Source organism: Choristoneura fumiferana, chromosome 12 (genome assembly GCF_025370935.1).
Source record: "Choristoneura fumiferana chromosome 12, NRCan_CFum_1, whole genome shotgun sequence".
Lineage (NCBI taxonomy): Eukaryota > Metazoa > Arthropoda > Insecta > Lepidoptera > Tortricidae > Choristoneura > Choristoneura fumiferana.
Genome location: NC_133483.1, coordinates 12,664,600 through 12,682,002, shown reverse-complemented (window position 1 = coordinate 12,682,002; position 17,403 = coordinate 12,664,600). Strand labels below are relative to the sequence as shown.

Sequence of the window (17,403 nt, the reverse complement as noted above, 5' to 3'; positions counted from 1 at the left end):
GAAGGTCAGAACGAGACAGACATATGGCTGTCAGTTCCGAACGATAAAAAGAAGAATATTGCAGCTTGAATGGAGTCGCCAGAGTGCGAAAGAAATAGAGTTTGTAAGAGTAAGAGCGAGACAGGTGAACGACTCTGAATAATGAATGAAGAATGAAACGTAAAAAGTTGATTCTAAACAATATGTAAAAGAGTTAGACCATGAGACGCACGATACCTTCTTCTCTATCCGCTTTTAATTTGTTTGTGATTATGGCCAAATCCCATGCATTTAAGGTAAATTTTACAATATGAATCACTAGAGAGCAGCGCCTAATAGGAGAACTACCGATTTTTATTAATGAAAGTGTTAGAACGCGAAGAAATAGGTTCATAAAGGTTGTAATGAGATAGTCATATTAACACCGTAAGATGAATGGAAGCGAAGGTTAGTTCTAAGTTTGAATAATGTATGGGCTGTGAAATCGAAGAGCTTATTGTTTTATCATCAAGTATATTATATTTTCTTTAATCCATGTATTCACTTGTGATTAAATATAGTCACCCTTTCTTTTATGTGATCATTTAGGTAAATAACTAAGCGATTAACCGAATAATAGAGACCAGACATGGTAAACAGCAGAGCTTATTTAATACATTGTGAACTTTGCAGTAGTTATTTAATTTATGTTTATTTATTTATTTATTCATATATTTGTGAACGAAGCGGTACAAGGTGTCTCTTGTTCCGTTTCAATCACCCCCAATGTTTTTGTAAGTGGAAACTGTTAAACTGGAAAAAACATTTCAACAACCTTTCACAAATATATGAGTCTTAATTATCACTTTTAATTTATAAGCGCTCTTCCCATGAATGAAAGTTGTGGCGTGGTGAGTATTTATGCCAAAGGTATTGACCAAAGTAACTAGAGGAATCTTCAGACCTTTCGACAGTTTGATTATGGATCATTCATCACACCACGAGGGAGCGTCGGACAGAGGAACTGGTTGTGAGACAGTCAGCTCTAATAGCACTATATCAGCTCCTCCACCCCAGTCTTGCATCTGCCTGTCGACCGGAAATGGAGCCGCCAATATACCCTCCTCCAAAGCTGGATGGTTGAGCGCGAAGCATCAGTGTACATAAAGTACGGTATCCGTCATCGTGGGTCATAAACATCCGTTAATCAACAGTCTAACCCTAAACATCCCTCCAGCACCATGGACACTAGCCCTTTGGTGAATGTGTAGTGTAGTGACGATTTAGCATTAGCACCTTAGCATCTGCTTGGGTGGAAATCGTATAGTAATGAATTTCTGGCGCCAGCTTCAACGCTGATGTCATTGTTGACTTAACCTATCACCATCTGCACAAGAAATCCATTTGACGAGTGCTGTATCAAAGGTTAAGCGCCGATAAACCATCATTGCCATCCACAGAACTATTGAATTGTTATAACCCCTCAACTTGGTAATGTCAAGTAAATTTTTTTTTAGGTTGGTCACGTCATATGATCAGGAAATCAATACACATTCACATTCATGCTCCTCCAATCTCTTTTTCACACGTGTTACAACAATCCACCAATTCCTTTAGGTGGCTCCGATGTAAGCAATAATTTTAAATTCTAAATTAATTATTATCACATTTCCCACTTTTGCAACCCATCTAAGAATTTAGTTACGCATAACTGTCCCCTAGTTAACATCCTACGCGATGACTTGTCACTAAAACCATAACTTATACGATACTTCAGTATATAATATCGAACGTAGATCCAAACTTTCAATTTACAATTTATATGTTTGATTTCATTAAGATCACGGATTATTTAAAAAAAAAGGTAAAAAATAAAGCCGTACCTAATTTTACCTAATGAAGCGTAAATAACCTGGAGAAAGTATTGAAATAATCATTTATAAGTATATTCGAGTATAATTATTACTCGCAATTTATTAGCACTTTTCTCGTGAGTGAAATCTGTGGTGTAATGAGTACATATGCCAAAAGGTAGTGACTAAAATAAATAGAAGAATATTCGAGCCCCTTGACTGATTAATTATGAATAACTATCACACCACGAGGGAGCGTTAGATAGAGGAACTGGTTGTGAGGCAGTCAGCTCTAATAGCATTATATCGGCTCCTCCACCCCAGTCTTGCATCTGCCTGTCGACCGAAAATGGAACCGCCAATATAACCTCTTCCAAGGCCGGATGGTTGAGCGCAAAGCATCAGTGTACATAAAGTACGGTATCCTGTCATCGTGGGTTATAGACATCCGTTAATCAACAGCCCAGCCCAAAATACTCCTCCAATACAATAGACACCAGTCTTTTGGGGAATGTGCAGTGTTGTGGCGATTTAGCATTAGCACCTTAGCATCAGCTTGGGTGGAAATCGTATAGTGATGAATTTTCTGGTGCCAGCGTCAACGCTGATGTCAATTTTGACTTAACCTATCACCTTTTGCACAAGAAAAATCATTGGTTGAGTGCTGTGTCAGGAGTCAAGTGCCAATAAACCATCCTTATCATCCACAGAACTGCCGAGTTGTTATAGCCCCTCATACTAGAGTAGAGTCAAGTCGTAAGTTTTTTTTTTTCGTCCAGTCAAATTGTCAGTAAACATTCACATTCATCCTTCCCCAATCTTCTTTTCACACGTGCCACAACATCTCAACAGTCCCTAAGGATAACTCAGATGTAAGTAATAATTATTATGTAGAAACTTTAAAGTTAATTAGACCCCAAAATAAGTAATTTATTACTTTCTCCAATCACCTAGTGTCTACCTAACATAATTTTGTATTTTTTTTATTCCATAATTATATGTAGTTAGCTGAAATTTTTTCCAAGCCTTCAACTTATGTTTGAAATATAAGAACCGATTTTTGTATATATAGTAATAACCGCAACTTAATAAATAAATTTTAGAGACAAGATTTTAAAATACCGAGGAGTCATTACGCCGCGTTTACTAACGTTTCCAGTACCTATTTACTCTAAGCATGAAGTAGTACAATAAGAATGGTAGGTATATTAAATGCGTTAAATGTCAACTACCTACGTTTCTTTATTTAAAACGCAGTTAAACATTAAACCTGGTTTCATTACTAATCAAGAATAGAACTGGATTAAAAGTGGAATAGTATTAGATATTTTTAAATGAAACTCATTTTGATCTAAAATTATTATAATTAATAATTGCGAAATGATAAGGCAGTAATTAACCAACTATTTACCATACCGTGATGTTTTTACGTATGTCACAAAGACACACTTATGACATAAACCTACCTAAAATTAATCAACTATTTCTACTTGGTTTTGTGCGGCCTAACCGAACTCTCCTAACATAACCATATCGCGAGACGCACAATCATTAAATACTAGGTAGAAGAAACGCCTCATCATAGCGAGACCCTGCCTATTCTCTGAAACAATCGCACTACCACAACAGAACAACTCCTCGCACAAGTCGCGACTTTAAATTAATCAATGATTTAATTAAATACACCTGTAAATGGATAACTCAAATGCCAAACAAACGTAGAGTAGGTAAATAAAACCCAGATCTTTAAATATCTACTATATTCATATCCATATCTACATCTGAATATGGGAGCTAACATAAGTTCATCAAAAGCATAAAATCATATTTGAAGCAAAAGGAACAAATAAATCTACCCACATAGAAACAATTACGTAAGAACCATCGCGAGGAAATCTGCACAACTATGAAATAGTTTAGTTTATTCCGATAGCACACGTGTCGGGAGAACGCTTGTGCCCACAATGAGTTGCACACCCGATTCTCGAACCCCTTTTGATGGTGAAATCCTATTTTAGAATTATTAGCAGTTGGGGATAAGGAAAACATACACTGATGTGAAAACAATAATTAACGACAATAAATAATTCTAGTAATAGTAACAGTAATAGTGCATTATTAATTGCAATGACAGAAATAATAACGTTCAAAACTATATATAGGCAGTTGATTCTAATTCTACGTCGCATTTGAAATCCCTATGGTAACTTAAGAAAAGCGGAAACATACTTGAACTGTACAACCCCTCTACGACGTCACCTTCACCATTGGTTACTAATGCTTGAAACTCAACTTTCAACTAAGTAATGCAAAGTCGGTGTCCACCTAACTGTCAGTTAAATCCCTTGCCTAAAATGCTGAATAAATTTTGATGAGTTTTGAAGTAAGATAGAGAAAACGGTAGGAAGATATAAAATTCACTGAACAGCTTTAGTGATCGATGGCTAAACTTAATATGGACAGAGGCCCCAGCTACAACAACAACTGAATACCTTCAAAAATAAAATCATATAGGTACCTCATCTCTGGCCTAAATTATTTATACAATTTGCTTATCACTCCAGTCCCTGCCTATAACTGTACATTAATTGTCCCTTAGTGTATCTACGAAGCTACCAACCTTCGCATATCACTTTTGACTTAACGGATTTTTTTTCTCTGACTGTACCTTCCGCTTACCGTACTCGCATTGCGCTAAGTACTCGTATTACATTTTTCTATACGAAATTTCAAGTCAATCCGATCACCGGGAGTGGAACAAACTCAACTTAAGGGACCCGAACCGCACACACATACACACACCTACAGATATACATACATACATACATGCGTAATCTACTCTAACTACTCTTAACTGTTTTCTACTCGGAACTGCAAGTAGTGGTAATAAGTACTGAAACTTCAATTACACACCCCACAACTGATTGTCGTGCTACCTACGTAAAAACTTCATTTACATACCTTAGTTGTAATAATTAAATTAGTGTTATCAAAAATCTACTTAACCTCTGAAGTTTTGTGAAGCAATTCTGTTGAAGACAACTATACTTTATGCCTCTTATTTGCAGCCTAGCAACCGTACTTATACTATTATCTATTCTGTGGTAGCGGGAGATATCTGTTTTACACGATTTGATCTAAATATGCATCCTAACAAACATACTTTCTTACCAAATAACCTTTCATCGTAATATTAGTCTGATACTTGATTAGAGCTACCAACTTTAGTAATTGAGAACACACATACATACGTACTTATAAATCAGTTGGAACACCTAAGCGTAAATTAAAAGTAGCAAGAAGTAAGAAACGCAAGCATTGCTTAACTAATAATAATAGCTATTGCAATGTCCGCGACCCCGTCCGCGCAGGATCAATTTTCCGCCATCCCGCAGGAACTTTTCGGAATAAAACCCATCCTATGCTATGCCCTCTCCCGAGCGTCAAACCATTCACATACTGAATTTCATCCAAAACAGTTCAGCAGTTCAGATATTAAAAGGGTAACAAAAAACGACCCAATAGATTTACATACTTTCAGACCTATAATATTAATGGACGATTGAAATAAATTTAATGGTATCTACTCAGAATCGAGCTATAATAGCAAGTTACCTCTCAACTTATAATTAAGTATAAACAATTTATTACACTGAGGTTTAAACCCAGAATTGAAAGAGCCTAACTATGACCATTGTCCATATCGTCGTCCAGCCATCGCCTAGCAGTTTTTGAAATAAATAAATATGTAATTAAAGTCAATTAATTTAAATAGTTACGCGGTACCTTTAACTTTGCAAAACTTAGTACTTAACACAACAAAATTCGAAGCTTTTTGTACCTACTGGTGGTTTACACATAACCAAATAATGGATGAACTAACCCGGTGTCAACTAAGGTTGACTAACGCCAATCACCAATGAATACATAACCTTATCTAACTATGGAATGATGGAAGAAATTATTTAAATACAGCTACTTATATGCCCTAAGTTCTAAACTAATAGTAGTAACTAAAAAGGTCGCAATTATCACAAACTTCACGCATACACACAACCTTATCGGAACCTCAACGTGATAAAGATGTGGAACCCTATCTCGAGGAACCTTGTCGCGCGGAACCCTATCTCGAGGCACCCTACTTTGTCGAACGCTATTTGAAAATTCCAAGACGAAGAATCTTATCTCCTCCTAGTAAGTATCATAAGACAAGTACTTAATCCTTATTTCAAGAACTTTACCACGAAGAACCTTATTCTTGGGACCTTAACTCAATGAAATCGGAGAAATCGGAGAATTCGAGGAACATCTGTAACATCGCAGGCGTCCAACACATCCAAGACATCCAGGACATCAAGACTCGAAAGAACTAAAAGTGATAAAAACATCCACTCGTCGATAATATACTCCGGCGATTCGTAATCCGAGAGACTTGGAACCCTAATTTAAAAAAGTTTCAAACAAAACCCGCACTCAAATTGGTCCACCCGTTCAAGAGCCACGGTGCCACAGACAGACAAACAGAAAGACACACAGACATACAAACACACACACAGCGACCAAACCCACAACACCCCTCCTTCTGCGTCGGGGCCAAGAGAACCTAAGCTACAGCTGAAAAATCCCAATCGCGTACTCAGATAGAACCCTTTCGCCCCATACGCCACGGTGATATTTCCAAAAGCTGCTAAGGAAATCTCTGCGAAACTAATTGAGAAAAGGTTCCTCCTGTGCGCTAATACTATCCTAACAGCGAATTGCCCTGTTAAGTTAATACTGAAATAAAATAGGTAAGTCAAGGTTTAGATTTAAAGTATACACCCCCCGACTATATAACTTTATAATTATAATAAACTATTACACCCCCCCGACTTTTCAACTTTATAACCTTATAAACCATAATAGAACTGAACTACTAAAACGCACGACTGGGCTTACGTGGAAATCTCGCCAAAGCCCTCCCTGTCCGAGTGGAGGCCTGCGCCTAACAGCGGAACGCATATATGGCTAGTATGATGATGATGACTAATTTTACCGTCTTGTCCTAAGTCAGAGTGAATTAACCTCATACATCACCCTCAGAGCCAATAAAACTGAGTAATAACTAATAACACAACAATACAACAACACAACCTAAATTTACCTACTTACTGATGCCTATCGATTCGATACAATTGTTCCTATAATCACAAGTACACCTACCTTACCTACCACTCGTACTCGACTGTACTTGATTCCCGGCCTACATAGAACCCTTTCATAGTAAATAATTACATTTTTTCTGAAGCAATGTGTATCGAATGACGCTAAATGTTATTACGACACGGTTCCCACAGAGTACTTTATACATACATACAAACTGAACTGACGATTCCGTGCCGGTCTATGAACCAAACCGGTTGACTTTACCTACCTAACCTATACCTTTTGTTACGAAATTTTTATACAGATAAACAGATTAATTTTTATTTAGTAAAATAGACATAAACTAAACGTAGCAACCTATGAATAATAATTATTACCTTTTGCGACACATTCATTATAAAACTCGGGTTATCCAATATCTCCGAGCAACAAAAAATGTTGTTATCTAAACTAAGTTCGATTTGACTATGATACACAATAAAAATGTATCTGTATTACATAAATAACACAGAAATTAAATTTCAACTTTTACGCTAAAACCATACAAAATAATGACAGAAAACTTATCCTTTACTACAACTTGGCTGTATGGCCGTATGCCCTTTACTTTTCTGTTTTCATCCCTAGTCTATGGATTATTAAAAACAAACAACTGTGTCTATACGACGGCGAGCCTACTCCGAATCCGAAACTCGAACATCGAAGCCCGTATAGCACCGTCCTGCTCGCTCCCGCTTTAAACACTATAAGCGTCAGAGGAACCGCACGATACGAACCCCGACCCACGAACCTCGCAGTAGCCCTGCAGGTTACCTACCTATATTTTCTTTCTTTGACTTGACTGACCTAGATTATTGACCTAATTGTTACTTTTAAACGATTCCAAAGAAGACAAGCAATGCAATGTGCAATTCAAGTAATCCAACTAATATTTAATGCAAAATAACCTAGCGACTGTTATGTTTACGTCTGACGATGCCTACCTACTCCAAGTTAAACACGTAAGGTGATAAACTATGTGATAAAAGACTGAATAACGGAGTGCGAAAATGTGTAAAATTAGTGTAATAAACTATGAACTATGAGTGAACACCGGACATGCAGTGATTTAAGTGGATAGAATTGGAAAACACAGTGACGGAACTTATTCATTAAGCATATAAAATTGGAAAACACTGTGACGGAACTTAGTTAGTGGACAAAAACCGTAGTGTGTGAAAGGGTTTAGTTCTAAGCAATTATGTAAAATTCAAGTAAAAATCTACTTTACGATTGTGTATTATGTTATTTCCTTTATCAATATTAATATACCTGCCCTATAAATTATAATTTCGAACGATAAAACTACAAATAAAACCAAATCTTTACTCTCACTTCCATTCCACGGCAACACTGTGCCCGGCTATTGTTTTAGCTGGGCATTCCCTGCCTATCTAGAAAACCTGCCTGAATATCTGTCTACCTATAAGAGATTGAATAACTTAATAAATTCTAGAAATAAGTTCTTAAAAGTCAAGATAATGATAACCAGATTTTAACAATACACCTAATAGTAACCTACAATAAAACTAAAAGTAAACCTACTGCTAAGTAATTCAACTGATCATAAATCCTGGAAACGGCAGCTCCACTGTAACTAACCCCCCCCCTAATAAAACTTTTTGCCCTCCACTCAGCTTAAACCTAAAAGCTTTCTACCTAAAGCTCCAAACTCCTAAAAGCTAACTGTTAATTAAATCAAAGCTCCTAAGCTCAAAGCTATGACCTACCTATGTGCAGCCTACCTATATAACTAGAGCTTATGAGTCCTACTGAGATGTCTGAAACCTACTATATGATAGCGTGATGATGTGAATTGGCCATGTGATCGTCTAGTGGTTGTCTAGTGCCTAAATAAAATGATTGACCCTTCGTTGTGTCCGTCCTAGGTAACCCATACGGTACTTTTAGTGAAGAAGTAAAGATTGGTTGGTCTGAATTTAAGCTACAACTAATTATCTACCTACCTATAACGCAGCTAAGAACACATTACTAGAAAATAACTAATTTGACTAGGAATATAGAATGCTGTAGTATGTTATGGAATGCTGTTAGGGGAACAGGGGCAAGTTGTATCCATGATTACTTGAGAGGAACAAGTATAGCTCTAAGGTATGACATTCTGAAATAAAGCGCATTAATAAATGCTTATGGTAGAACATAGTAAAATATCTAAGATTTAAGGAGATTAACCTAGTGATTATATAGGTCTGTGAAGTTTATTAAAATCATGACTTTTAAAACACTTAGCTATAATAACAAACCAAGATTTCTAAAATGCTAAGAAGGAAGAACACAGGATTAGTAAAAACACAGTGTAAAATAAAAACAGTAAAATAAGCCAAATGAAAACAGTTTAATAAAACACAAACAAAATGAGAATAAAATAATGTTTCCTTTTGCTATAGTATAATGGGAAATACAGAATACTACCCACACTATAAGGATATTGTGTGAGCGATAGGTAGAACAGGAATATGGTATTATAAGTTTTCCATTTTACTTCAGCAATTGGAAATAAGCACACAGAATTAAATGGATTAGTTAAGTAAATAAAGAGCATTCTAGGGCTCAAATGCAGGATAATAAAGTTGTATATAGGTAATATACTTATGTGTCCACCAGGTGATAAAATTCATAAAGTCGGTGTATACAAGTCAATTAGAAATAGCATTTGGTTTTCCTTCCTATAATATAATGGTATGGCAAAAGTACTCTTGCTATAAATAGTTTATTTAATTGATAATATTATATGTATAAATTATTTCCCCCCCTAATTACCTCCCACCTGTTTATAGACCGGGTTATAGATTTCAATTTGGGTATTCTTATCCTATCAAGTAAAGGCAGATTATTTGCTATGCAGGTAAGTAGTATTCATTCACTACCTATGGAATTATCTTAGAGAAATAGAATACCAACCAACTTAATATCTATTGGATGGAGGTAATGGTCTCCCCGTCTGTACAGTCAAACACAATATAAGTTACCCACTTTAAGAATACTGCAATTATTCATATTATTGTTTTGTAAGAATCTGTCGATAGCAGATAGTTTATACATTTACGATTTATTCAGTCTGGCTCTCAGTACATGAATAGCGTTCCCCTGTCAAGAATAGAACTTTGCTACATGCCTAGCTTTGACCAAATATAACACATAAATGTTGAGAATTTTCTTTGAATGGAATTATTAGTAGGTATCCCATAATTGTGTCAACCTTAGACATAGAAATTTTAATATTAGATATTTTTTTCTTTTTGTTTTCTATTAAGTCCCTAAGCACACATATATTATATATATATAGCACACAACAGTAAATGAGTAAAGTTAACAAGGGCGTACTTACATGACTCGTTGCACAAGATAAAGAAATACATATCTGACCTCACAGTTCCTGGTTCCTGGGTAATGGTGACCGCGGTGATTCTAGCGGGGTTTTCGTTAGCACCGCAAGGTATCCAACCCCGAGGCTCAAATCAGACCTCACAGAATAAAGAACTAAGCTGGAAGACTAGTAGCAAAGGAACCGAAACAAAACGCATGGGTACTCCCCTAGCGACATCGGCTCCGCTACCACCCCGCCAGCTATTCACAAACACAAAAATGAAGCCTGGAGAACTAACAGCGAAAAGACCGAAACAAAACGCGTGGGTAACCCCAGCGACATCGGCCTAACACTGCCAGCCGCCAGCTTATATACAAATAAAATCGCGTAGTTACTATGTAGATCAATTACCCAGCAGCGTAACGACCTGCACTTGAAAGAACCCAAAGTTGACTATCCGTTCCTACGAGCCGCAGCCCTTTTTATAGTTTTTTTTGTGCGACAGCGTGTATTCCTGCTATAACTACATCTACCCCACCTGCTAATACTGCTAACACTCCTACATTTCCTGCTCTATAAGCACTTCCTGTTTCCCCAGCTACTAAGGCGCCAGCGCCGTTAAGAGGTTTTCTTAATATTGCTGCGCCTCCGGCCGCCTGCGTTCCCTCGTTTCCGTGCATTTCGGGCCCTTCCGCATATCGCTTCAGCTAAGTCTCGCGCATCTCGCGCGCTTTATGCTCCTACGGTTACAACTGCGCTTCCTAACATCCAAGCGTCTACAACTACAGTAGCTATTCAAGGTTTTCCTACAATTCATACGACTGCGCCTACACCTGTGTTTTAGGTTACTAAGGAGACAGAGCCGCTTAAGAGGTTTTATGTAATTCCGGTGTTTACGTACACAGCTAAGACTCCTACTATTGCGCGATTCCGTGCGGCAGCGCCTCCCGCGCGTATACCTACACTTCCTGTTACACATACTACTGCAGCGCCAACGGCGTTTCGTGCTATGCGTTTCCGGCGTCCGGAGAGCTTAAGTAAATTCCTTCATTTCCTAGCACTCGTCCTACTGCAGAGACAGCGGCGTTTAGATGCGCGTTTCGAGCTACTTAACCAATAGCTACACTTCCTATTCTTTCAAAGACAACGGTGTCTCATGCGTTTCGTAAACTTCGAGCTTTTACTGGAACAACTGCATTTCCTATCATACAAGCGTTTACAACTACAGCTGCTGTTCAAGGTTTTCCCACAATCCATACTGCAGCGCCTATACCTGTGTTTTAGGCTACTAGGGAGACAGAGCCGCTTAAGAGGTTTTATGTAATACCGGCGTTTACGTACACAGCTAAGACTCCTACTACAGCGCGATTCCGTGTGGCAGCGCCTCCCGCGCGTACACCTACACTTCCTGTTATACATACTACTGCTGCGTCAACGGCGTTTCGTGCTATGCGTTTCCGGCGTCCGGAGAGCTTAAGTAAATTCCTTCATTTCCTAGCGCTCGTCCTACTGCAGAGACAGCGGCGTTTAGAGTATCGCGTTTCGAGCTACTTAACCAATAGCTACACTTCCTATTCTTTCAAAGACAACGGTGTCTCATGCGTTTCGTAAACTCCGAGCTTTTACTGGAGTAACTGCGTTTCCTATCATACAAGCTATTACTGGGACAGTAGCGACCCGAGAGTTTTCTACACTTCGCGCCCTTGCGCCCACAACCGCGTCTTCAACTACCAGGGAGACAGAAGCGTTTAAGGGGTTACAAGCAATTCCTACACTGGCACACATAGACTTATACTATTGCGAATTGTTACGAGGCAGCGGTGTCTACGTGCACACATATACGTTCTACTATATCGACGCTCATACTATGTGTTTCGAGAGCCAGAAACGCTTAAGCCTCCTCCGCCATCTCCTAGCGTACGGACTATTACACAGGCCGTGGCGTTCTAAGCATCGTTTTCGAGCTACTTGAACTTTAGTTATATTTCCTATTTTCCAGAGACAACGATGCCTCCCGTGTTTCGTAAACCTAAGGATTCTACGGCCGTAATGCTTTCCTGTCACACGAGCTATTACAAAGCTAGCTGTGGCCCAAGGTTTTCCTACAATTCAAGCTTCTGTGTCTCTAACTGTGTCTTCGACTACCAGGGAGACAGAACCGCCTAAAGGGTTACAGTTAATTTCTACACTTCTTCATACAGCTAGTCTTTTTACATAGCGTAATACTATGCGACTGCGACGCCCCTGCCACAAGAATTATTACAAAGTCAACGGTTTCTCTCGCGATCCCGGCGTTTACATATATTCCTACATTTCACGACGTCACATATATAACTCAATCTCCTTATGCTTAACGCTCTCCTCGAGCTAAGCACCTAGCTGGATTTCCTACCTCACTAACTACCAGGATAACAGGAGTCATAAGGAGTATACATGTACTTGATCTACAACTTTCCCGCCCTATATGCCTCCATGTTCGCGCTTCCAGCCGGATCTTTCACAGTATAAATCACCAGGAACGCATCACCTAACAGGAGTACTACGCGGTTTTACTAAGTCATTCGAGTGTGATAGAAATAGAGCTTGCGAAGGTCAGAACGAGACAGACATATGGCTGTCAGTTCCGAACGATAAAAGAAGAATATTGCAGCTTGAATGGAGTCGCCAGAGTGCGAAAGAAATAGAGTTTGTAAGAGTAAGAGCGAGACAGGTGAACGACTCTGAATAATGAATGAAGAATGAAACGTAAAAGTTGATTCTAAACAATATGTAAAAGAGTTAGACCATGAGACGCACGATACCTTCTTCTCTATCCGCTTTTAATTTGTTTGTGATTATGGCCAAATCCCATGCATTTAAGGTAAATTTTACAATATGAATCACTAGGGAGCAGCGCCTAATAGGAGAACTACCGATTTTTATTAATGAAAGTGTTAGAATGCGAAGGAAATAAGGTTCATAAAGGTTGTAATGAGATAGTCATATTATCACCGTAAGATGAATGGAAGCGAAGGTTAGTTCTAAGTTTGAATAATGTATGGGGCTGTGAAAATCGAAGAGCTTTATTGTTTTATCATCAAGTATATTAATTTCTTTGAATCCATGTATTCATTGTGATTAAAATAATCACCCTTTCTTTTAATGTGATCATTTAGGTAAATAACTAAGCGATTAACCGAATAATAGAGACCAGACATGGTAAACAGCAGAGGCTTATTTAATACATTGTGAACTTTGCAGTAGTTATTTAATTTTATGTTTATTTATTTATTTATTCATATATTTGTGAACGAAGCGGTACAAGGTGTCTCTTGTTCCGTTTCACGGTGTACGATGTGCTTGTCACATTGGAACGGATTTGTATGATTTTATCCGGAAACCTCTTCCTTGTTTATACCGAGAATATGATTTCGGCTGCCCATTTCTTTGAGAGTAAATTACTTAAACAACAAACGAACGTTACCTGAACACTGAAATATATGGTATTTCAAAAATATAATGGAGCTGTTTAAATATTTATATCCTGTTTATTTATTCAAGAAAAACAACGGAAATGTGTAATGTTAGATTATCGAACCGAGCAGCGAGAAAGGTTAAATTAATGTTTATTTACTCTGAACGATGAGCGCAGTAATGCTCTATTGTTATTCGACGGTATCTCTTCAAGAATTCATGATTCGTGACGAATTAAAGGGTGCTTGTCAAGTTAAAGGTACGATTATTTTTTAAACTGATTTACTTGTAATTACAAGTAACAATGTGCAAGTAACAAACAAATTACAAGTATCGAATTCGATACTACCGTTTTGTGACATAATGGCAGGTAATATCGGCACTGGGATTACTCAATAATCAATATTTAAAATATTTTTTATTGTATTTTCGAACTTCGTACATAGATACGTAGTTCACTGTCTTCGTTTTTTTAAATCCACCAAGTAATATTTGAACACTGCGATCGAGTTTGATGAAAAAGTTTAATGTTATGATTGCCCACGTAAATAATTGGTTAAAATTGCCATAACGCGTTTACTCGAGTTGACAAAACTACGAGCATGTAGGTATATGTGGTAAAAAATAGCTAACTACAAATTTAGTGCGTTTTTATAGCAATTTTTTTGGGGGTAATACATAGGTAATATCCTTTTTTTAAGTTTTCCTTTATTAAGTTTGTGTATAGAAACGGGACGAAGAGTGGCTTTTCATTTGTTTTTTTTAAAGTATAAATAAAACTTTCCTAATATCTCCGAGATAAAGATCAAAACTAAAACTATGCAGGCGCGTTTTACAGCTTTCTAGCCGCGGGGACGGATAACCCAGCTAATTCAATGTCTAAGCACTGGAATTCCATTCATTTGGCTTCCACGGTCGGCCTTTATTTTATAAAGTAATGAAGTACATTTTTTGTTATTCGAATTTGATTATAACTGAACTTTAATTTTGATTGTGATTTTATTTTGTTTTTGATGTTGATTTTAGTTTTGGCAATTTTGTTTCTATACTAATTGTATTTTATATGCCTCACATTATTCTTACGACTAAATATGTTTGATTATAATAACCAAACCATAAAAAAAATCATTTTGAATACAAGCTTACTGTACTTTATGTTGACTGTAGGTACTTGCATTGTCACCCAAATTACATTTGCATACCAAATTTCAAGTCGATGCTATTAACCGTTGAAGAGTTCCGTCCTGCGGAGACGATCCTGGCTGGACTACCAGGATGTCACTACTAGATTATTGTATTATCACGCGATTTAAATAAGTATTCCAAAGAGCGCAGCCATGTTTGCATGAAAAAGCGGCCCTTTCACCAAACGTTCACTGTATTTTTTTAATAAGAGCCCTCACGACAAGTATTATTTCCTGTAAGTTTCAGCTTCCTATCTTTGTTATTTTCTGAGATATGATTTTTTTTAACTTTCACAAAAATGTTTTTTTTTCGTACCATCCTACATACCAAGCATCCTGCATTACCTAGCTAGGTAATGATCTTGTATGGGAACACGATATACTTTATTTTTTCATTTTCTAGTATGAAGTACCTACCAACTGGATTATTTGAAAAAAATAAATATTGTATGCCTTTATATTAATATAAGCAATTACCTAACAAATAACTGTTGGTGTCGCTCTTCTAGAAAGCAAGAAAAAATACTGAAGTTTTATTTCCTACATTTATCTAGGTTTTTTTTGGAAAAATAAAATATTATTTAAAGAATATGTGAGTCTCTATACATAAATTACTGTACCTACTAAAAGATTACGTAGCTCGCATTAGCCAATGAGGAAAAAAAAAACATATATCAGAAAATAACAAATATAGGAAGCTGAAACTTACAGGAAATAATACTTGTCATGAGGGCTCTTATTAAAAAAATAACAGTGAACGTTTGGCGAAAGGGCCGCTTTTCCATGCAAACACGGCTACGCTCTTTCAAGTCATATGACTACTGGAAGTTGATCAAATACTTGCAAGATTTGGCTACAGACAGACAGACAGACAGACAGACAACAGGACAGGTGAAACTAAATAAAAGCTTGTAAAAAGTGTGAATAATCTCTGAAAAATAAGATTATGTGTAATATTACTAACAATCTACGGACCCTGGTCTGTAATAAGTTATTATTATTTTTAGAATTTACGTGTGTCAGACGATAGTTTATATGTAGCAACCCATCATTATTATTTTTGTTGTGCGAAGGGACGGCAAAATAGAGCGTGCGGGGTGCCCTGGGATCTGTGGCCCGCAGGCCGCGACCACATCAACCCTGTCTTTCTCAAGCTTCCGCACCTCCTTCACCAGCAATGTCAATTACCTGAAACGAAGGTATGTATCCGGCCATGTTGTTAATGAAGAAAATATTATCAAATACCTTATGGTTAGGAAGGTGTATGAATATTTTTGAGATCTTAGTAACGTACAAATACAATAAATTTAAGTCCTTGACTGTATCTTATTAATATAATGATCATATGTCAGTTAACGAAAGGACAATTACTTACGTCTGTTGGCAAATTACTCAATTCAAGTAAATATAAGTAGAGAGTTTTTTTTATATTGTTTCCGAGGGTTAGGAAAATATCGAAGTTTATTTTTGGTTCGAACTCAATTCGTACTCGTGTGCAAGCGTAATTTGTTTCAACTAGGTAATATTTATTAAAGCTCTACGTTTATAGCCACCGGGAACAAACTGGATATAAGTAAATACATAACCATATCCATTAAATTGGTTGTTTGAGATCTTGCCGCAAATCAGGAGTTACATTCAGAAATATTTGTATAAATTTTACGAAAGTGTGTGTGTTTGTATGTTTATCCATCTTTCACGTCGAATCGTAGCGACGGATCGACGTGATTTTTGGCATAGAGATTTTTGGATAGTTTATGGGCCAGAGACTGTGATATAGGCTACTTTTTATCACCGGAAAAATGCACAGTTCCCGAGGGAATAGCGCGCGATAACCGAATTCCACGCTGGCGAAGCCGCGGGCAAAAGCTAGTTAAGTACATAATTATTTTAAATATAAGTATTTCATAAGATATTATTCTGTCACTGAAATGCGTGCTTTAGATGGATGTTATTTGTTTTATTTACTTCTTACCTACGCCAATCCAATATGGTTGTTTGTTCTTATACTTCTCAATTCAAAAAGCTAAATATCTTCGTTAACTCGCACTGGATGACATTTATTTGTAAAACGAAAATAACCTTATTCAATAATATTCATGTGAAATGTACCTACCTTCGATGACATGAAATAATCATAAACGCATTTTGCAAATCAGCTATGCCTGGGCTGTCTGGGCTTTAGCTAATATCAAGAGCATGCTTCAAAATCAATGCATTTTAAATGTTGTTTTAACGAAATGCCTTTGAAAAAACTTTGAAAAAGTAATAAAAGTGCAAGTGGGCAAATTGATTGGTAAGGTCTTTAATGCAAAAGTGTTTTAAACGACTTTTCTTTGAGATAAGATAGTAAAATTGTTCAAAAAGCTATTCTACTAAAACGGAAAATGAAGAAACAAGAAGATTGAAATGAGACGATCCATTCAAATCGTTCCACATCAGT

The 17,403-nt window shown here is 37.0% G+C and overlaps 1 protein-coding gene across 1 annotated transcript in view; it reads left to right on the top strand.

The window, feature by feature from the left end:
- The first annotated feature begins 939 nt into the window (after positions 1 to 939).
- Positions 940 to 17,403, top strand: part of Syn (synapsin) — a 100,572-nt gene continuing 84,108 nt past the window's right edge. Inside the window, exons 1-2 of the mRNA XM_074095792.1 lie at positions 940 to 1,097; positions 16,034 to 16,159. Of these exons, the coding sequence (XP_073951893.1) occupies positions 940 to 1,097; positions 16,034 to 16,159 (284 nt within the window). The remainder of the gene's footprint in view (positions 1,098 to 16,033; positions 16,160 to 17,403) is intronic.